This window comes from Vespula vulgaris, chromosome 8 (genome assembly GCF_905475345.1).
Source record: "Vespula vulgaris chromosome 8, iyVesVulg1.1, whole genome shotgun sequence".
Lineage (NCBI taxonomy): Eukaryota > Metazoa > Arthropoda > Insecta > Hymenoptera > Vespidae > Vespula > Vespula vulgaris.
The window spans coordinates 4,822,823-4,844,685 of record NC_066593.1 but is presented as its reverse complement, the minus strand read 5'-3'; the positions used below and the strand labels follow the sequence as shown (position 1 = coordinate 4,844,685).

The following is a 21,863-nucleotide window of genomic DNA, read 5'->3' as shown; positions in this document are numbered from 1 at the left end:
CGTTCACGTGGTATAAGTAGCGGAATAGTGAGGAGTGGGGAGAGTAAGGTAAAGTGATAGTGGGGATAATATGACGTCATGCATTTTCTCGGTGAGAATTTACTTGGCAACCCTGCTAACATATTTATCCCTAACGTGTTGTCGAATGATAAAACCATAATTGACAAAAAGATAAACTTGTTTTTCTCAAAATCAAAAAAATGTAATATAATCTTCAGTACTCTAGGTAAAAAATTTTTTGATAATACGTGATACGTTATGGAGACATATTTCTATGATACTTATTTTATATTGTATCATTAATTCATTCATATATTCCTAGGAAAAACCAATCATATATTCTAGGGAAAAAAGAGAAATATAGTGACATAAATACGTTTATCTTTTTGTCTTCTAGAGTTTTACATTTTTACTATGAGACATGCTATTCGTAATATATGATGGTGTATGCTTTGTGTCATCTTGGCAGTACTGATAGTGACAGTGAGTAAACACTGTGATTTATTGACAGTACTGACGGTGAAAAAACCGAACGCGGTTTTTATGAAATTGTCAGAAAGCATTGATAATTTAATATAGTAATGTTAACTTTTATGATATAATTAAAATTTTAACATAAAGTTGTACTAAAAATTATATCGTTATTAAAAGGATGTACTAATATGTAAAAATAATTCATTTGTTACTATGAAGCAAATTGAATATACGCGATCTAATTCGATGATTGAATGGCAATTTTCGGGATTATAACTATTAAATTATTAATTCATAATATTTCCTTACACAAAAATAATGCGTCACATAACCGAATATCACAGATCTATTGATGAATATAAACCTATTTCGCCTATAAAAAGAAAGATGAAATCATATTGGATTTTAGCTATATTTAGAATTCTTTTGACTTTTGTTCCACAAACTGGATATATACATCCGGACGAGTACTTTCAAGCTATAGAAGTCATATCAGGTAACTACTTTTTATTGTAGTAGATTTATCAGGTCCAAATTTTCATTACAAATACGATGAAGCGTTTACTCTTACAGGAGATCATTTTGACATAGATGTATACAAGCCATGGGAATATAATGCAACATTTCCCATTCGAACTATTTTTATACCACAAATGATTGTGGGCACTTCCTATTCAATTTTAAAAATTCTTTCACCCTACGCATTTTATTTCTTTGGTACATCCTTAATATTACCATATTATCTCATAGTCTTTCCAAGACTCTTTATATGTATTTTATCATTCATATCTGATTACTGCCTATATAAGATATGTTGTATGTGTGGCCAAAACTATAAAGTGAGATTGATTACATTTGCAAGTTCTTATGTAATGTTAACTTATGCTACACGTGTATTTTCAAATTCTATTGAATTAATATTGACTTCTTTACTATTATTCTATACCTCACAGTGCATGGTGTACTCAGAAAAGGTATAAAATTTCATTTTAACAAATGTAGGAAACATAATTGAACAAATCAATTAGAATATATAATAAAATAAATCTAACAATAACAAACTTTTGTCATTTTAGGTCATTATAAAGAGTGATTATCTTTCAAACAAATATGATGAAGCTAAAAATGGAGTGGAACGTGTTAAATACTATAAACTATTAAGATTATTACCTTCACATTCTTTAAATCATTGTTTTAAGATAGCTACTATTACTGTTATTGGTATATTTAACAGACCAACATTTGTTGCATTTGCATTTCCTCCTATATTTTTTTGGTTACAAAGAGGTCTTGGTTCGAAAACTATTGGTTTGCTTCATTTTCATTTAAGAATGTTTACTTTTATTCTTTGTGGCATACCTACTGCTATTTTCTTTATCATAGTTGATAGTTTTTACTTTGGCTACTTAACAATGGGAGAGATAGGAAATTTGGATATTAGTTTGAATAATTTTGTAGTGACACCATTTAATTTTCTAAAATATAATGCTAATTCTAAAAATTTAGAAGATCATGGTTTACACCCACGTTTTTTGCATTTTTTATTAAATATACCTCTATTATACAATGTACTTGGAATTATTGGATTACTTACCTTTGCAAGGATGTTATTCAGGTGAATATTTTAATATAATAATGAAAATATTTATGATAATTAAAAAAATTTATAATTGAAATATATTAGTTTTATAAACTATAAATTTTATAATATTTATATTTTCAAAAATAGCATGCATGTTAATGAGTATTAATTGCTTGCAGTGGTTTAAAAGGAAGATGGCTGGAATTACCACGGATACAAAGTATAGTTAGTTTAATGATAACATCATTTATTATTCCTGTAGCATTATTATCTTTCTTTCCTCATCAAGAACCACGTTTTATAATACCTGTAATATTTCCATTGGTTTTCTTATATGCTCCAAAATTAAATCATGTTTCTGGAGTTGATACTATCTCACATATTAAACAAAATAATCCAACTAATTATATGCCACAAAAAATATTTAAGCCCACAAAGCTGCAAATTATTTGGTATTTTTTTAACATCATATTATGTTTGTTTTATGGTTTTATACATCAAGGTGGAGTTTTCCCTTTAACATTACGTATGAGTGCTGAATTGAAAGCTAAACCTCATCTTACACACATACATTTATATACATCATACATATATCCCATACCAACTGCACTTTTACATTTAAAAAATACGCAAAAAACATATGTTAGTAGTGGCAATCATAAGTATCGCTTGACTAAAGACTTTTATCTTTATGAACAAGGTTCAAAAAATATGACAGAAGTGTATAATAGTATCACACAAAAACTTCAGGAATGTGAAGAAAAATTCAAATTTAAAAGAATATCATATAGATTGTATTACACATTGCCTTATAGTGCTGTAGGAGAATTTGCTGAATATTCTCAAAATAATTCTCTGTTATTTAACTATTATACTATATGGACGTATTATCCACACATTTCAACTGAAAAATTGCCATCATTAAAAACTATTAATGAACATATAAATTTACAGAATATCAGTCTTTTTAGACCAAGATCATTGATACAACTTATAGATGATATATCAATGTTTTTTCAACAATTTAGATTAGCATTAATCAAGATTGAAAACTCGACACAATTTGTAAAAAAGACTAAAAATTCAGTGTTTACATAAAAAAGCAATAAATAAATCGTTCCATATTTTATCATAACAAAAATCTATTCAAAAACAAAAACGTAAAATATTTAATAATTACTTCGAACAATTATTTTTTTGTATTCTACATGTACTGTACATTTTATCAAACTAAATTTAAAGTACAAAATTAATTTCATTTTAACTGCTTTTTATTTATGTTTATAAAGTATAGTTACATATGAATGTCGACTAGATTTTTGTAAATATTGCAATGCAAGTATAAGTATTTATCATAAAAAAATTATATATTTATAAGCGAATGTATTTTTACGTATATATCTATGTACTCATTAATTATTGTAGTCGCCTGGTATATATAGAGAGTTTATGAAAATATTTGCTGTTTAAGAAAATATCTTCTCTCTAAAATTACCCACTATTTCCTTAGTAAAATAAACTACATTATTTATACATAATAAATTTCATTATGTTTTGGCAATGTGTTAAATCAACATAATTAGATTTCTAATATTATAATAGAAGAATATTTTAATACATGTTCAATTCGAGCATATTAGTTATTAGTAATAATGATAAAATTATTATCATATTGCGAACATATTATATTTCATACTTCATATATATTTGTATTTCTATTCCTAATCCTAATATATAGATGTAAAAGAATAGTAATTTTTGTTAAAGATTTAATAAAGAAAGACTATTTAGAATTTAGTAAAAATAATATGTAAAAATACTAAATAATAACATTCCAATAAATTTCTAATTTTATCAATATCTGCTACATGTAATTATAAGCAAAATATGGCACTAATTCATTGTCCCTCGTAAGTCCATGGTGATTCTTGATTAAATTTACTTTGATGTGCTGCATTCCGAGCTGCATATAATCTCTAAAATCGTAATATATATTTACATAAAATTTTTATTTCTCGTAACATTAAAATATCTTACCGGATTGTCGATATAAGCTTCACATCCATAACACCAGACTGATAAATCACTAAAACTTAGAGTCAGAGGATGCTGAGTTTCATCAGCATGTAATAATGCATGTTGATTGATATTTCTTGCACAATGTACAGTATAACATTGTAGGCAAATCCAATTTTCAACACTGCTACCACATTCCATACATGGTAAATGTACATCGATACCACGAGAAGGTACATCATTAACAGTATCTAGATGTGGACAATCGCGCAATGGTATAACAGCAAACATTTCGCCAGCTATTAATGCCTGGATATAAAATTTTTGTATTTTAATACAACAATAAAAACAAATAAAAGAAGTTGCAAGATCATTACCTGCAGGTTATCAGAGAGATAATCAGTCAAACTTGTTGCTCCATCATAAATTCCTCTATTCTCTCCAAGATCATTACTACTTCCTGCATTATTAGAACTTCCTGCAGTCTCTCTTCTCTGTCTTTCTTTCTGTTGATCCTTATTTACACATGTCCTAGCTATTTCTGTAGTTGTCCCTTCCTTCATAGTTTTTGAATTCTTAATTTTTATATTTTCAATCTCATTTTGAAGTTTCAATATCTCTTCATCTGTTACTAAATTCATACTATTTTTATCAAAGGAAAGTTTGATATCCAATTTTTCATTTTCAATACCCTCTAAAGCAATTTTCGATTCTGAATGTTCATTAAATTTAGAATTTCGAACTTGCTCATCCATTTTTTTATAAGTAGCAATTTTTGTGAGATTTTCTTTTGGCAATGATAAATTGAACATTAAATTGGGCCAATATTTCTTTTGTGTTTTTAATACATTATTTATAGAATGTATTGCGCTTGAACATGGTACTAATGAAGCATCTAACAAGGGTAATGGGTCACCAAGTAATGCTTTTGTACATATTGCCATTGAATGAGAAATCGAATTTATATTATAACCTCCTTCCAGACTAAGAATAATACGTCCATTTGCCATGGAAGATAACCAATGTGTTAAATGTCCATACATTTCTGGAGTTACCGTACATCCTTACAAAAAATAATTTTTTTTTTATATCATTCAATGATTATGTCAATAACATTTTACATATATTATCACATACCTCCTAGTGGATCTCCAATACAAGCATCAAAACCTGCAGAGACTAAAACTAAATCTGGATTGAATTGATAAGCAATTGGCATAACAACTTGTTGAAATGCAGCTATATATTCTGCATTTCCCATTCCTTTCTGAAGAAAAAAAAAGCAACAATAATAAATCTTTGTTAGAATGATAAACATTAAAATTATATAGTACAATACTCACTTTATTCCATGGTATATTTACACAATAACCTTCTCCTAACCCTGAGCCAACAGAAGTGTAATTGCCATATTTAGAATGTGGAAAAAAATTTCCATTATCATAACGATGAATGGATATATAAAGTACATTTGGGTCACTTTCAAAAATAGATTGAGTTCCATTTCCATGATGTACATCCCAATCTACTATTAATACCCTGAAAATTATGAAAACAATTTTAATCTCTTTTATTTTTAAATTTGATTACTACAATTTCCAATTAAATTAAATAATAAAGAATTATTTTTACCTCTTTACATTACGAATATTTACAGCATATTTTGCTGCTATTGCAACATTATTAAAAATACAAAAACCACATGCTTGATCTGGTTCTGCATGATGTCCTGGAGGTCTTATTATTGCAACTCCAGATTGTGCTTGTCCATTTAATACATTGTCTACAATTTCAAGTAATGAACCAACAGATACACAAGCAGAAAACCATGTTTCATTATGCAAATAAACAGAATTATATTTTAATGCTTGTCTTTCCAATTCTTTGGATTTAAATGTTTCTGTCTTTTTTATTGCATGAATGTAGTCCTGTGAATGAGCTAATAATATTTCTTCCTCTGTTGCCACTCTTCCCTTTATAAGATATAATGTATGATTCGGTTATTAAAAAAAATTAATTTCACATGTCTTATTCTAAGTATGTATATATTAATAAATTAAATAAATTAAAATTACGTACTTGTTGTAAATAGCATCGTTCTAGTAAACCATGCTCTTCATGTTTTTTATAAATGCTTAAAATTCGATTTGGCTTTTCAGGATGTGTGTTATTAATAGTATCGCAATGTTTCAACATCCTGTTGTCATATACAATACATACTTTGTTAAGTGCTTTGGATAAATTTGTAACTACAAAAATACTGCTTTTTAATATATTATTATCCAAAATATAAAATTAATATTATTGTAATGAAGGACTTACATTTTATCAATGAATCTAATTTTTTATCTAATGCTTCAAGAATCTCTTTACTCTGTACAGGATAACAATTTCTTGTTTGATAAATATCTGGTTTATACACTTCTCCCCTATATAAATGTATAAGTGATAATAAATTTTTTTTTAATAATTATACATTATATATTATAATATAACTTACTTGTAATTAACAACCGGTAAATATTGATCGTTATTTTCTTCTTTTCTGTCAATTCTATTATTAATACTATATTGTTCTTGATACTGATAACATTTCCAAAATTGTTTATGAGCATAGATAGAATTTAAAATCGTGTCACGTATACTAAAAATGTAACATGTGATATATAATATAAATTAGCTTTTTTGTTAAATATTTTATTTCATTGTGATTACCTTAATGATGGTAATTGCAATGTTTGCAACATAGGACATGGATCACCTAATAATGTTCGCAGAGTTAATGCAGCACTTTCAGCCAATGACTTTAAGCAATAACCGCCCTATTAACACAAATAGATTGATCATCTATATAAATCATCTGTTTTATGCTTATCAGTTTTTCAAATTAATTATATAAATACATTACATAGGTAATTTATGAAACACACCTCCAACACTACAGCTACCTTCCCAGCTGCCAGACTCAATAGAGATGATAATAGATGAGCATAACATGCAGGTGTTACTTCCATTTCACCCTTTACATCATAAAAAATATATACACATACACATATATATTATATGTAATAATCCATGATGATAATTTCAAGAAAAAATATGCATGAGTAAAAATAAATAATAAGAATGTAGCAGAAAATTATAATAAATCACTTTTCTTAACTTTTTCATCTCCAAGTGCAGAATCAAATCCAGCAGAAACAATAATAAGATCTGGATGGAACTAGGATTGGAAAAATAAAACAATAGTTAAATAAATTCTACTATTTTACCTCTGGGCATCCCAGTGCTGCATCATAACCAGCTGAGACTATTATGAGATCTGGTTGAAACTATAATTAATATTGTATTAGTTCTATATTATGTTCTTTTAATATTTAATAGTAAATGCGTCAATTTGTGCAATATAAAATATAATTTAGAAGCATTTCATTTTTTTACATAAAGTCTCTAAATTAATATTAAAAAAAATTGATTTATGCTATTTACCTCATAAGCCATTGGTAACAAAACTTGTTGAAATATTGCAATATAATCAGCATTTGTCATACCAGTTTTGTTAAGTGGTATATTAAAATTATAACCTTCTCCCAAACCTTTACCAATGTAATGAAAATCAGATTCTTCTAAATTAGGCCAGAATGTTCCATTTTCATAACGATGTATTGAAAAATAAACTACACTAAAAAGGAGATACAAAATAAAATTAATAAATAAATAATTCTTACTGAACTAATAATTATAAACTTCAAATGGATAAATATTTATTAATCAAAATAATACCGTGAATCATCATAAAACATTTGTTGAGTAGCTTGTCCATGATGTACATCCCAATCAACAATAAGAATTTTATTTGCTAAATTATCATTTAGAGCTTTTTCTGCTGCAATAGCCACATTATTATAAAAGCAATATCCACAATATTCAGATTTCATTGCATGATGCCCAGGTGGTCTGAAATATAATGGAATTAAACACAATAAATAATCCAAAAGAGTTTGAAGATTAATTGAACTTTACCTAATAATAGCCATGCCATTTTGTATATCTCCTTTACAAATACTTTCTACCAAACTTATTGTTGAACCCACAGCCAATAAAGATAGTTTATAAGTGGACTGAAAAGTAAATTAATTATTTTTTTGATTCTTTAAGACTGTTATCTATAATCTACTTACTGGATGTACATATATAGCATCATATTTGGAAGACAATGTTTCCAATTTATCCAGATCCATACATCCACTGGTTGATTTTAATATATCTATTTGTTTTTGGCTGTGCATTTTAAGTATCTCATTTTCTGTACAAAATCTGGTTGAAATTAATTTACATCTATTTAATAATCCTAATTCTTTACATCTTTCTAAGATTCTTGTTAGTCTATCTGGACATTCAGGATAATTATCATCCCACAAGCATCTATGATCCTCCATAGAATGATCATAAACAATACCAGTTTCCTTATGCATAACACTATATGCATCTCTAATCTTTTGATAGATGTCATGCACAAAGTTTGTGTTAGACTTTTTATTATGTAATATTTTACGCTGTACTGCCTCTTGTTTTGCTGCCAATAAAGCAGCAGATGGTCGAACCTGTTCGTGATAACAAATAAATTAAAATAAATATTATTGATATATATTATTATTATTATATATTTACTAAATACATTATAAAATTAATATAATAAATCATTCTTACATTTGAGAGTTTAGGTGATTTCTTGATATTCTTTTTTTTTGTTGTAGATTTCATATCTGTAGTATTTCTTTGACAATCCATGGTAGACTCCTCAATAGCTTTGATAAGTTGAATTTCACTCTCTGCTAGTTGCCTCACAGCATCAAACAAATTTCCTTCTACTCCAGTTTTCGACTATTAATAATATTTCATGTTAACAAGCTTTTTATGTTGTATTTTGCAAAAATTAAGATATATAAAATATATTAACTAATCAAATCATAATATACATATAAATTATAATAAATGAGAAAAACATAAGAACAAAATTACAATATACTACATATCGCATATATTTCATATATATATATATATATATATATATATATATATATTATACATATGTGAAAAAACGTATATATACTTAATTATTTGTAAATAAATGATGAAAATATTGATAGCCAAAAAAATTAATGTGATAAAAACGTACACACTAAAAAAAAACAAAAAAAACAAAAAGATTTATAAAAATATTTAAAATATCAAATACAAATCAGCAATTTTCGTGTAAATTTAATCTGTCAGCAAATATACGTAGGAGTATAGACATCGAGTATGCCCTTATATACATACGTACATCCCTTCCACTGAAATATATTGTCATCCACAATGACTATATTTATCAATATGCTATCATGTGATATTGTACTAAACAAAATATTTATTCACAGCATATATAGAATAGGGATTACTTCTTACCATTTGTTATCTTTGCTTAACCTTGAAAAATGTTAAATTTAAGAAATTTATTTTATACGGTCAACTGCATATTTATGAAAATTCCACCGATGATTATCCGAAGAATCTGACATAAACTGACTCTATCTTTATCAGTTACGAAATTTTCGATTTTCTCATTTTTTTAACTTCATTACACATTCAATTTATTTCTTAGTTTAAAAAGAGTTACATGTCTGCATTGCGCAGCGTCGTCAGACTATGACGCCATCATTCAAAAAAAAATAAATAATTAAAATAAAAGAACAAACCTAATATATGTGTGAAAGTAATCTTTGTGAAGAAGGGCAACGCATTATGCGTAAGATTGTATACAAAGTATACAAATAAGATGAAGTACTAATCTATCGTTTCTAATCATAAAAAAAAATTAGTTGTGTTTGAAGATAAATTGCAAAAAATTGTATATTAATTATATTCTTTACGAAATGTTTTATATTTATATATAATATATATATATATATAATATATGCTCGCACACATGATATATATATATATATATATATTACTTTGTATGCGAGTATAGATTATAACCTCAATAAAAGTATTAGAATTAATTTATTTTAATTTCTTATAAATTCATATTTTCTAGACTGGCAGATATATTTATATTTGTTTAATATATTAATTAAATAAATAATAAAACAAAATGATGCCATTCAACAAGTGTTCTTTGAAGTATCTCAAAATGTATAGACATGTAAATACATGGTCACCTTTAGCAACAGCATTTAATTCTGTTGCAAAAATAGAGCATGGATTTAGTTTATCCAAAAAAGAAACTGTAAGTTTAATTTTATATAATAAAATTCATAAATACCTTGTTTAAGTATATTGCCGTATATTCCTTATATTATAGGGTTTATTTGGTATACCTGAACTTAAAGATGCAAGTGGATTTAAAACATTGAAAGAACAGGCATTCGCTCAAACTGATTTACTTATAGCTGAAGTAACTGATGTTAACAGAAAAAGAAATATGGTAGAAATATTCGATGAATTGTCTGATACTTTATGTAAAGTTGCAGATTTAGCAGAATTCATTAGAATTGCACATCCAAATATAGAGTTTGTTGAAGCTGCAGAAGATGCTTCTATATCACTAAGTAGTGTTGTTGAAAAGTATGTAATTTGGATCTATTCATTCAGTAATAAATCAATAATGATTACAATGAACTTATTAATATTATTTGTTATTTCTTTAACAGACTTAATACTCACTGTGACTTATATAATGCATTACAGCATGTTATAAAGAATGGAGACATTTTAAAAACTTCTCCCATTGATGACCATGTTGCCAAACTATTTTTGTTTGATTTTGAACAAAGTGGTATTCATTTGCCAGAAGAACAAAGAAAACAAGTTGTCATGTTAAATGATGATATATTACAAGTAAGCTCAGTGTATACATATAATTGTATTATTAATTTATTAGTAATTATATTTATTTTTCCAATAAGTAATTTATTATTAGGCAGGTCAGAAATTTATGGCTGGTGCTGTTAGTACACGCTCTGTAAGAGCTGATATTTTGCCAGAAAATATCAGGCAAAAGTGAGTATAATGATTTATTTATGTTTACATTGAAAGATGTATAAAAATATTTTTACTATATGTTGCCACCATTATTTTACATTAGCTAATTTTCTCAGTTTTGAGATACACAATGGTCAGATATTAGTAAGTGGACTTTATACAGATTCATCCAATACTACTGTTCGTGAAGCAGCTTATAAGCTATTTTTATATCCTGATAAACAACAAGAATATTTATTGGTTAAGCTTTTAAATTGTAGACATCAATTGGCACAAATATGTGGATTTCCTACATATGTTCATAGGTAATTCTATGTAAATTTTAATTTTAGTAGAGACATTCTCTACTAATGAATATTATATTTAATGCAATATTATTTTATTATTCAGATATTATTTCTTTCCACAGAGCTGTAAGAGGTAGTACAGTACAAACACCTGAAGCAGTAAATGATTTTCTCAATATTTTGAATGATAATTTACGAATTAAAGCAATGCAAGATTTTCAAGAAATGCAGGAAATGAAAAATACTCAATCATCTATAAAACAAGTGCGTTTGTTTTTTTACAAAAAATTAATTTTATATTTAGTGAATAGAATTGTTGTGATATTTCTAACAATTTACTTATATTGTATAGGATTTGATGCCATGGGACACAGCCTATTTTATTTCAATAGCTAAAAAAACATGGTTAAATACTTCCACCAATGATTTTGCTCCATATTTTTCTCTTGGTTCTTGTATGGATGGTTTAAATTATCTTGTACAAGCATTGTATGGAATACGACTGGAATCTGTACCAGTTTTACATGGTGAAGTATGGGCACAAAATATACATAAATTAGCAGTGATTGATAAAGATGAAACAACATTGGGTTACATTTATTGTGATTTTTTTGAAAGAAAAGGAAAACCTAATCAAGATTGTCATTTTGCTATTAGAGGTGGAAAACAATTGTCTGATGGAACCTATCAGGTAACATTGAAAAAAAAAAAGTTATTTTTATTAATTTACTTTTATAATTTGACAATGTTTATTTTCAGATTCCTATAGTTGTTTTAATGTTATCTTTACCATCACCCAGATGGTCTAATCCATGCTTACTAAATCCATCCTCAGTTGATAATTTATTTCATGAAATGGGACATGCATTGCATTCTATGTTAGGTAGAACAAAATATCAACATGTGACAGGTACTAGATGCAGTACAGATTTTGCAGAAGTACCGAGCGTGTTAATGGAATATTTTGCAGGCGATCCACGAGTAAGTAATATGTAAAAGTATTAAGTAAAAGATTTATCATAGTACTCTTACACAAATTTTAATTTTGTTTAGGTATTATCCATGTTTGCAAAACATTATCAAACGAACGAGCCAATTCCGGATAATTTGTTACAAAAGTTATGCGCTTCGAAACATATTTTTTGTGCATCCGAGCTGCAAAATCAAGTATTTTATAGTATGTTAGATCACGTTTATCATAGCAATAAGACAGAAAAATCTACAACAGAAATTTTAAAAGATATTCAAGGAAAATATTATGGTTTACCATACATTGAAAATACAGTATGTATTCCTTTTTAAAAATGTAAGAAGTTAATATGAATATGAGATATATTGTTTATGATAATTATTCATTCTTTTTATCTTTAGGCATGGCAATTGCGATTTTCTCATCTAGTAGGATATGGTGCCAAATATTACTCTTATTTAATATCGCGTGCAATAGCCTCTTGGATTTGGCAAACATACTTTCAACACGATCCCCTGAGCAGAATTGCTGGTGAAAAATATCGTTGGGAATGCTTAGCACATGGTGGTGGTAAACCTCCATCATTATTAGTTTCTGATTTTCTACACAAAAATGCTAATCCTAGTAACTTTGCAAACTCGTTATTAAATGAAATTGATATAAGAAATGAATATATTAAAACAATAAAAACATTAAAGTAATAGTTCGCGTCAAAATACAATTTTAGAAGAATTGTATTTATCAAATAAATTCTTTAGTTTAAACACGATAAAGTATTAACAGCAGTGTACAAGTAACTCTCAAAGATTATATTCTAAGATAATTTGTAATTGACTGTAAATAAAATACAAACAACGATGTTATCAGAAATGTTCACTTATCACTTCAGTACAAATGTCCAATCTATTCTAACTAAATTTTAGAAAGGTTACATGAATTAAAATTTTGGATTTTATTATAAAACGGTATTTTTGTATTTATAGGTGTGTAACGTAAATACAATAAACAAACTTACTAAATAATAAATTATTCGTTTCGTCATGTCAGCGTACATCCTTCGTACATATTAAAAATTTTTACATTACTTTTCAGTTGTTATCTGATATTAACATGTTTGCATGATAATTTTGTATCTGTTGATAATAAACAATATTATCCATTGTATATATCCACAAATAAGTAGCAATCTTTTGTATATTTTTTAAATCGTAAAAAAGAAATCGTTTTATCTCGTGTATATAATTTACATGAATTTTTCTTTTGTATCATAGATATGTATAATATTTGCATATTTCAAAGTCAAATGTTCTAAAATTAAATTTAGGAAAAAATGAAATTTTTACGAAACATTAATTTTCTAATTGGTGTAGTAGAGTGAAAGAGTTAGATCCCTAGGACACAGATACATAATTTATTATATATTAATATTCGTATTTTTTTATTACCTTTTCCTGTGTAACACAAAGAAATCATTTATCTATAATTGTGTTAATTCTAGAATAATAAAACAAACACCGACTACAATGTTCTCTTAAAATATGATAGATATCTCAATTCATTTAGTAAATATAATAAAAAATAAGCAGATCTAGGTGATAATATACATATAATGATGGAAGGCACCAGAAATTGAATCTATAAAATGAAAAAAGAAAAAACAAGTATATAATAACATGAAACACTGTAGATATTGAAGACATTAAGAGTATATCTTGAAAATGCACTTCTCAATTTAAAGTAATATATACATACGTTCCACGCACACTTGCACGCACACACACACATATACAAGACGCTTTTATAACAAAATAAAGGAGACTTCTGTCAATCCTATATTATTCTTTCATAAATGTGTTATAATTATTATATATTATTAATGTAGTGAATTGGCTAGGATTTTAAGCTTTTTTAATCAGGCTAATTTAATGGCTCACATGAAAATTAAGCTCATAAGATTTACATAAATACATTTATTTCAAAAGCAAATTAATTTTTTTCATCACTTCTTTTTATAAATGAACAATTGATATATACGAAGTTATAGTACAAGTTCGAATGTAAAGAATAAATATTAATAAGACATTTTTTGCAATTACATGTATTAATATAGTATATAAATATCTCTTGCATATGCTTACATATGCAAAAAGCATATAATGTAAGCAATGAAGAGATATTAGAGTTTCAATTGAAAAAATGAGAATTTTCTTTTTAATTTTCCTACATTAATATTTAAAGTTAATATTTTTTTCCACAGTGTTTCTCATTATTATTTACTAATAAATTTCTGTTATCCTATTACTTTTTCCCAAGAAAGATGAACATGTTCTTTGTATCACAACTGTTATAATATTTTCTGTTAAAACTTCGTTCATAACTACTGAATCGTATTGTAAGGTACTATGTCGAGATGCTTACAAAGTAGTGTGGCATAGTGATCTCCTTTAATATAATCTGTTCAAATGAAATTTATTTCGTCTCAATAAAAGGATTTTTTTTTCTACATTTCCTTAAACTTTTTACACGATGTGTTAGTAAAAGTAAATTAAAAATACTTCTTGCATACCTCTATACTTTTTCCACTGTACAAATCTTTATTTTATTTTATACCTAAAATCAGCTGCAACAATGCCTATTAAATTCAACTGTAAAATTAAGTTCTTGTTGTAATTATTGTAAACAGTTATTATCCTTGCTTTAACTGAGATTCGTAAGTGTAATCTGGTCTCCAGAATCTTAACTTTCAATATTAGTTTTATGTGTCAGGATAATTTTGAATATTTAAGCCAAACTTCTCCAAAGTTGTATATGGTGCAAAGTTTAAATCTATTACAATTAACGCACTGTCGCCGATTTTTAAAGAATTAGTACATTATGTTTCTCATTTCTTAAATTATTTTCATTGTAGCTATTACAGTGTTACATTATGTTTGTTGTTTTGCACTACATCTGCTTATCTTTTAATATGCTGTGAAAAACTGCTTAGCATAAAAAATTGTTGGTACATCTTAAATTGCTGCATTATCGATGATATTTTGCACATGGTCCTTTTTAGCAAAATCTAGAAATAACACAAGGATAACAGTAAAGCACTGTTGAAAAATTACTGTAACTGTCCAGTGTCCGTATGCACTACTACAAAAAACAAAACAATGAGGTCCATTCTAGGTTTTTTTTATGAACTGATTGTGTGCTGCAACGTCATGTTGACAGTTAACCAGTTAGAGTTCTTTGTTTCTTTCTTCAACTTTACACATTCACAATAGGCAAGCGCCAAAATTAATTGATTCATTTTACTAGAAAATGTAAAATTGAACCAATCTGACGTAATTTTGGCATTTGATTCAGGTTACGCGACATAGTTGTACTGATTTGCATTATCTTTATCTCGTTCCATGTAATCCCTGTCTATAAGTGACTCGATCCGCTTCTTTAAGTCAGCAGGCTAGTTATATGAAGAAACATATTTAAAATTAGTTATTTACTATTATTGTTTTATAATGATATTAAAGTGCATACCTTAACAGGAAACTTTAATTGATTGTATAATTCACTAATAAGGAGATTGTGCGTAAGTGTTTTTCTCATTTTCATAATCCTGACAATTGCGGCATCTATTTGATATTGTCTGTCTTGATACACTCTTTCCTCTGTTGCTTTTTGTTCTTCGTTCTGTTAATAAATTTATTTAATTAAGTAACTTTAATTAAAAGTTACAGGATTAGTTATCAAAATGTAATATAGATTTTACCGTTTCTTTCATTTGTATTTGATTTATTTTAATTCTGAATAATTTATTCGTAAATTCCGCATTAAAAACAAATCTATCATTGTCAGCGACATCCCTTCCCCGTGGATGTTTCTGTAAAACTCTAGCTTTCCCACAAGCCAAAGATTGTAAAGTTCTTCTAAGTTCGCCATCTTCAATGTTAGTTGCTGCTTTAATATCTTCCAACGAAAGATTATCAGCATCATTAAATAATATTAAGACTAATGCTTGAAACAATGATACCTGCAGTTCTTTATTGCCCTGTAAAAAAAATTATGCCATTAAAATTTGCGTAATCGTACGTTTTATAATACTTATGCTATATTATACCTGATTAAACCAAGCTTTTAAAACGCAGTGTCCTAAAGTAGGTTGCCATTGTAACTTTCTTCCACTATGCTTTCCTAAGTAAAATTTATTAAATACATCTTGATACTGCACCATTTCTGTTGGCAGTGTAACTTCCATTACAGGATATGTTGGCCAATATCCCATTGTAAGTATTGAGACTGTTAAGTCTAAATTACTTGCAGATAATTCATGTTGCAGATTTCCTGCGTACTATAAATCATAAAAACAAAAGTTTGAGTTGTAATTGAATATTTTCTCTTTAAAAATTTTCAATTGAATAATGGATTACCTGTTTGAAAGCAATATTAATATCTTTACTTAGTTCCATATCTTTGAACATTCCTTCTAATTTACTTGTAAATCCTCCACCACATTCTTGTTTTAATTTAGATAACATCGACTTTTCAGCATCAACAGATGCAGATTTACCTACTAGTAAACGTTTCGCCAAATCTTTTTTGTAAAAAGCTTCGAATACGTCCTTTCCATGTATAAAACGAAATAATACCATAATTTTATCTAATAATCGTTCTAATTCTTCTTCTGTGGCTTCTTTATTACCTGCGCGTAGTTTACAATCGACAAATTTTGCTGCAAAGGAAGCAAAAAATATACATTAATTTTTTAATTATTTTGAAAAATATTGAATTACTCAATGTCATTGAAATATACTATTCATTAAATATAGTACCTATTAATTCTGCAGGTTTATTTGCTCTTTGATTTATGAAAGCTTCAAAAGCTTCCTTTAAACTATTAGCAAATTTTTCGTTTTTGTGAAAACACGTATTAACAATATTGTCCATTTTATCTTTAAAATCTAAGAGTTCCTGTACCATAGTTTTATCTTTTTCTGGATCTATAACTATTGTTTTACCTTTTTTCTAGAAAACAAAAACCATTGCATTATTTTTTAATAACTTATTTTACATATAATATAAATTAATATAATATAAATATAAATTAAACACTTAACAATATACACACCTTTATGTAACAATTAAAATTGAGACAAAGTTCGACGAGACCATTTTTTACTCGACTATATAAATTATAAAGTAATGATAAATCGCTAATTCTATTTTCATCTAATAAACCACTTAAACCCTTCTGTAGAATACTTGAAATATGTTCGGACAATAATTGTTTCTCAACCGTATGTATAAGAGACCATCTGAAAACAAATTATATTTTTAGTTATTGAGTAATATTATATATGTAATATTATTTAGTTATAAAATATTAAGTACACTTATTATAACAATAACAATAATTGCAAGAATACATACTTTGTTGATGTATCAAGATAATGTAATAAACGTTCATTTTCTTCTTGTAGGCGTTTGTCTACATGTGCTAAATATTCAGGAACGTCATGCTCATTCATTAACCTTTGGCCCTCTGCTGCATACAATCTCTCTGTTGCTACCAGGAACCTATGAAATATAGTTATTTATAATACATTATGAAGAAAGAATTCTATATTATTATATAGTATAAATATGTTAGCATAGTAAATTAGTATGATACATACTTAGATTCAAAGGCCTCTTGGTAAATTTGTAAATCAGACAACATTCTTAATAACGATTTTAAAAGAGTTCTATCCACTGTATCCCCTTGTCGTTCTTTTTCAATTAACATAAGTAACCCTTCAACAGTACGAGTTTGCACCAAATTATTCAGTACTATGTGTAATCTAAACAAATGTAATCCCATATCCCTAGAAACATATGCAAAAAAACAATTACATTAGTAGTATACTAAGCACATTAGTACAAATATCAAATAACTTTTATTGTACTATTTTAAGAAATGCCTACCAAATTGAAGATATACTTGGATTTTGTAACACATATGTTCTATCCAGGTACAAAAAGATACTTCTTATCATAATCATTTGCCTGCAATGTGATTGCCAACATTCATTCATTTTTTTCAAAAATATATGTCTATCCATGGATTCTGCCAAAAACTGTTCAATGTTAGCTTTAACATGTGATTCTGTCAGTATTGTTAAATTGGCATAAAGAGTTGATGCCATTTTGTGATTACACATGTTCTCAACAGCTTGGTAAAGTTCTTCTAAAGAATAACGAATGCTTTTGCTTGTTTGTATGGCAATTACAGCTTCTTGCAGCTTTTCCCATGTTTGTTCTTGATAATTTTCTGGTAATTTTGGTTTATCTACAGAAACATGATACAATAACTTATTGATATTTATGAATATTTATAGAAATTTTTTATTCTTCATTTAAGCTTCATTTAAAGAGACTATAATCCACAAAATGTAATTCTTTGATACATGCATGAAAGCACAAATATTTTTTAATATTTCAATTTATTTTTAAAATTTTTATAATGAAGTATTTCCTGCTCATGTTTATATAAATTGATATCAAGTGCAAAGCACATGTACATGATTTACACATACATTAGAACAAATGTATTTTTAGATATCTCATGTATGTTCATAGCTGCAGATCATTCCAGAAAAACAACATTGTGTACAAAAATGTCACATGAAAATAACATAAACGCTTTATAAAAAACTTTCTAACATATTTTTTACTATAAATTTCATTGCCATCACTTTATTATCTATAAAAGACTAAAGCATAACATAGAATATGTACATGACTTTATATATGTTTCATTTCAAATCTTTACAAAATTGTTTTCAAAAAATAAAATAAAAACGACGTAGATTCATTTATAGAATATTAACCCGTCTCGTTAAAGAACGTATGACAATGATGAAATTTTACGAAATTCATCGAGAAAAAAAATATATCACAACATAAAATCTTATATGGATAAATAATTAAAGACGCAAAATGTTGAGAAGCAAACGATGAAAATCCTAAAATTCATAACATCAGTTTAAAGTGCGGACAATGAATTTGCATTGATGCCAGGATAGGTTATGTCGTTCTCCTATTATTAGTTACAAAAGAAGGACGTTAAAAATTTTCGACGGAGTCATCAAAATTATTAGAAGGGTGCGATATATGCGAGAAGAAAGATTGTAGATGGTGAAATAAACAAAAAAAAAAAAGATATAAAGTAACAGAGAGAAAAAGAGAGAGAGCGGAAAGAAACGATAGTAAGGAATCGGAACAAATTTTATATTATAAAATTAGAAATAAAGATAAGAGATAATGATAATAAAGCAAATAAATAAAAAAAATGCATATGTGTGTGTAAAAGTTAAAGAAAAAATAAAATATAGAAAGTCAATGTGACAGAAAAAGAAAGATTAAGGGATAACAGAAGAAGAGTAAAAGCGCTGCTTTGAGGTTAAGTCGTCCCATCCGTATACCCTTTCTTACTTTTGAAATTCTTGATGACAAGCTTCCTCGCGGAGCCAGGCTTTGCACTTGCTAAGCTTGGCGAAATCTTGCTTACGCCATTCGGATTGGCAACGGTCAACGCCGAAAAATTCGCCCTCTTCTGTGTGGTATCGGTCGTGGCCGTGGCCGCCGCGGCCGTATCCGTCATCTTCTCGATATCGTCGATCTCTGTAAGCGAGACCGCAGACGACAGCTTGCTGCGTTTGGCACCAACAAAGTTAAGCACCGCCGTGTGCTCGGCGGTTGTCCTCTTCACCTGCTGTGCTGTGCCCAGAACCTGGGTACCTCCGAGTCTAGACATATGCGCGCATCACACGGCCGCTGGCCCTCGGCATCGATGGTTTAAAGCCACTCGTTTATTTGCCGTTTCTTCGTGAAGCACTCCAAAGCTAAATAAACGAAGTATCGTATCTCACACTTTCCACTTCTCGCACGCGCGGTAGTTTTCTTTCTTTTTTCTTTTTCTTCTTCTCCTTTTTTGTTTTTTTTTTTTTTTTTTTTTTTTTTAATCAGGTACCTTTTCGATACAACTTTCGAGAAAAAGAAAGAAAAAGAGAAAGAGAAAGAGACAGAGAAAGAGAGCGGAAAAGCTCTTATTTATCCCCCGATATGGACGTACTCTACATGCATATATGTGACGGATCTCCCGAGAGACAATTGCCTGCCGACGAGAGACGTCTCGACTGCGCGTGCGCGTCGATATTGCGATATTAACGTTACTCTTTTCGTTATTATTCCGCTGATATTTCAAACGTAATTCAATTTTCGTTTCTTTCATTCAAAACAAATTTCTTTTCTACGAACTATTCATTTGTTCTTCCTTCGTTTATATATTCACTATTTTTCTCTATCTATATTTTTTTTTTCCCAATTACTTAGCTTGAAAATGTATCGATGTTCTGCGAACTTATTTTGCAAATGTCAAAAGATGAATGTTGATGATCATCAAGTGAGAGAGTGTTCGCGATTATACGAAGTTTGATCACAGTTTATCATCTTAATTTAACTATTATAAACAAGAGTTCTAAGTGAGCATAACGTTTCCGCGACGTTATACACACCCATATAGTAATGGTGTATCACAATGATGTAATGTTGTTCACGTTTTTAACGAATTCGTATGAATTTAAAGTAAATCTAGTGAGATCGAATACACGTGAGATTACTGATCTTTTCGAAAGTTGAAATTACTCTGCAACGAAACGACGATGATTGTTACTTTTATTGACAAATTTACATACCTTCTACATCGTTTATAAACTTATGTGGACCTGTGATTTGTGTGATTGAAAATAGAGGTTAGTAGAGAGGAAAATAAAAGCTCGTATCTAGGTTTTATTCAATGATTGATGACGTCATTCATGTTATCTTTAACACATTTTTCATAGCTTCGAATATTGAAGAATGCCACCAAAAAAGAACGCCGGCGGTAAAGCTGGTAAATCCAAAAATTCGGAAGAAAGTGGAAAAGGAGAAAAAGCAGAAAAAAAAGGTGGATCTACTGTAAAAGTATGTTTACATATATATATATAATCAATGTTTGTATTTATACTTCGTTCAATAGAATACTTTTATATATAATTCATTGATTCGTATAGGTTAGGCACATATTATGTGAAAAGCAATCTAAGATATTGGAAGCTATGGAAAAACTAAAGGCTGGACAAAAGTTTAATGAAGTAGCAGCAACATATAGCGAAGACAAAGCACGATCTGGGGTACTAAATGTTTCTTTTCTTTCTTCACTTATATTATTTTAATATAAAAGTAAAATGTACTTATCCATATTGTATTCTAAGGGGGATCTTGGATGGATGACGCGTGGTTCTATGGTTGGACCTTTTCAAGAAGCAGCTTTTGCACTGCCCATTTCTAATTTAAGTTCTCCAATTTATACGGATCCTCCAGTTAAAACGAAGTTTGGTTATCATATAATAATGGTAGAAGGTAAAAAATAATCTTATAGTAGTAAGATTTCATTTGTATTCGTTTGATTGTTAAATTACAAGATTATTAAAAGTTTTTTACGTGGTAT

General features: G+C 27.9%; 5 protein-coding genes across 15 annotated transcripts; 3 read left to right on the top strand and 2 right to left on the bottom strand.

Moving 5' to 3' along the window:
* Positions 1–174: 174 nt before the first annotated feature.
* On the top strand, positions 175–3,302 carry LOC127065562 (GPI mannosyltransferase 4). The gene is made up of 4 exons (XM_050998050.1): positions 175–970; positions 1,048–1,448; positions 1,551–2,089; positions 2,236–3,302. The coding sequence occupies exons 1-4, from the start codon at positions 793–795 to the stop codon at positions 3,152–3,154; spliced, it is 2,037 nt and encodes a 678-aa protein (XP_050854007.1). The 5' UTR covers positions 175–792; the 3' UTR covers positions 3,155–3,302.
* Positions 3,303–3,849: 547 nt separating this feature from the next.
* On the bottom strand, positions 3,850–10,511 carry LOC127065557 (histone deacetylase 6). 8 transcript variants are annotated; one of them, XM_050998036.1, is made up of 18 exons: positions 10,380–10,511; positions 8,783–8,956; positions 8,254–8,676; positions 8,096–8,193; positions 7,856–8,029; positions 7,562–7,754; positions 7,345–7,404; positions 7,003–7,092; positions 6,788–6,894; positions 6,573–6,716; positions 6,395–6,501; positions 6,152–6,321; positions 5,705–6,045; positions 5,416–5,611; positions 5,210–5,339; positions 4,450–5,135; positions 4,094–4,381; positions 3,850–4,032 (listed from the first exon to the last, which is right to left on the bottom strand). In XM_050998036.1, exons 2-18 carry the CDS (start codon positions 8,861–8,863, stop codon positions 3,955–3,957), a joined length of 3,366 nt encoding a protein of 1,121 aa, XP_050853993.1. In that variant the 5' UTR covers positions 8,864–8,956; positions 10,380–10,511; the 3' UTR covers positions 3,850–3,954. The 8 variants fall into 8 exon arrangements, with proteins under 8 accessions (XP_050853993.1, XP_050853994.1, XP_050853989.1 ...); XM_050998037.1 differs by lacking the exon at positions 10,380–10,511 and adding an exon at positions 9,811–9,832; XM_050998032.1 differs by lacking the exon at positions 10,380–10,511 and adding an exon at positions 9,521–9,669.
* On the top strand, positions 9,712–13,225 carry LOC127065561 (mitochondrial intermediate peptidase). Of its 4 annotated transcripts, none has more exons than XM_050998048.1 (11): positions 9,712–9,860; positions 10,152–10,343; positions 10,419–10,681; positions 10,768–10,954; positions 11,037–11,116; positions 11,215–11,403; positions 11,508–11,649; positions 11,738–12,076; positions 12,145–12,366; positions 12,439–12,669; positions 12,757–13,225. In XM_050998048.1, the coding sequence occupies exons 2-11, from the start codon at positions 10,209–10,211 to the stop codon at positions 13,054–13,056; spliced, it is 2,088 nt and encodes a 695-aa protein (XP_050854005.1). In that variant the 5' UTR covers positions 9,712–9,860; positions 10,152–10,208; the 3' UTR covers positions 13,057–13,225. The 4 variants fall into 4 exon arrangements, with proteins under 4 accessions (XP_050854005.1, XP_050854003.1, XP_050854006.1 ...); XM_050998046.1 differs by having other exon boundaries at positions 9,752–9,895; XM_050998049.1 differs by having other exon boundaries at positions 9,753–9,877.
* A 1,580-nt stretch (positions 13,226–14,805) lies between these two features.
* Positions 14,806–21,186, bottom strand: LOC127065559 (cullin-4A). Its single transcript, XM_050998038.1, has 12 exons — positions 21,070–21,186; positions 19,808–20,217; positions 18,299–18,662; positions 18,010–18,198; positions 17,765–17,911; positions 17,463–17,649; positions 17,167–17,359; positions 16,765–17,066; positions 16,455–16,685; positions 16,107–16,385; positions 15,875–16,027; positions 14,806–15,800 (listed from the first exon to the last, which is right to left on the bottom strand). Exons 2-12 carry the CDS (start codon positions 20,127–20,129, stop codon positions 15,705–15,707), a joined length of 2,463 nt encoding a protein of 820 aa, XP_050853995.1. The 5' UTR covers positions 20,130–20,217; positions 21,070–21,186; the 3' UTR covers positions 14,806–15,704.
* Positions 20,399–21,862, top strand: LOC127065577 (peptidyl-prolyl cis-trans isomerase NIMA-interacting 4). Its single transcript, XM_050998097.1, has 4 exons — positions 20,399–21,126; positions 21,217–21,337; positions 21,427–21,546; positions 21,628–21,862. Exons 2-4 carry the CDS (start codon positions 21,233–21,235, stop codon positions 21,784–21,786), a joined length of 384 nt encoding a protein of 127 aa, XP_050854054.1. The 5' UTR covers positions 20,399–21,126; positions 21,217–21,232; the 3' UTR covers positions 21,787–21,862.
* The last annotated feature ends 1 nt before the right edge of the window (position 21,863 follows it).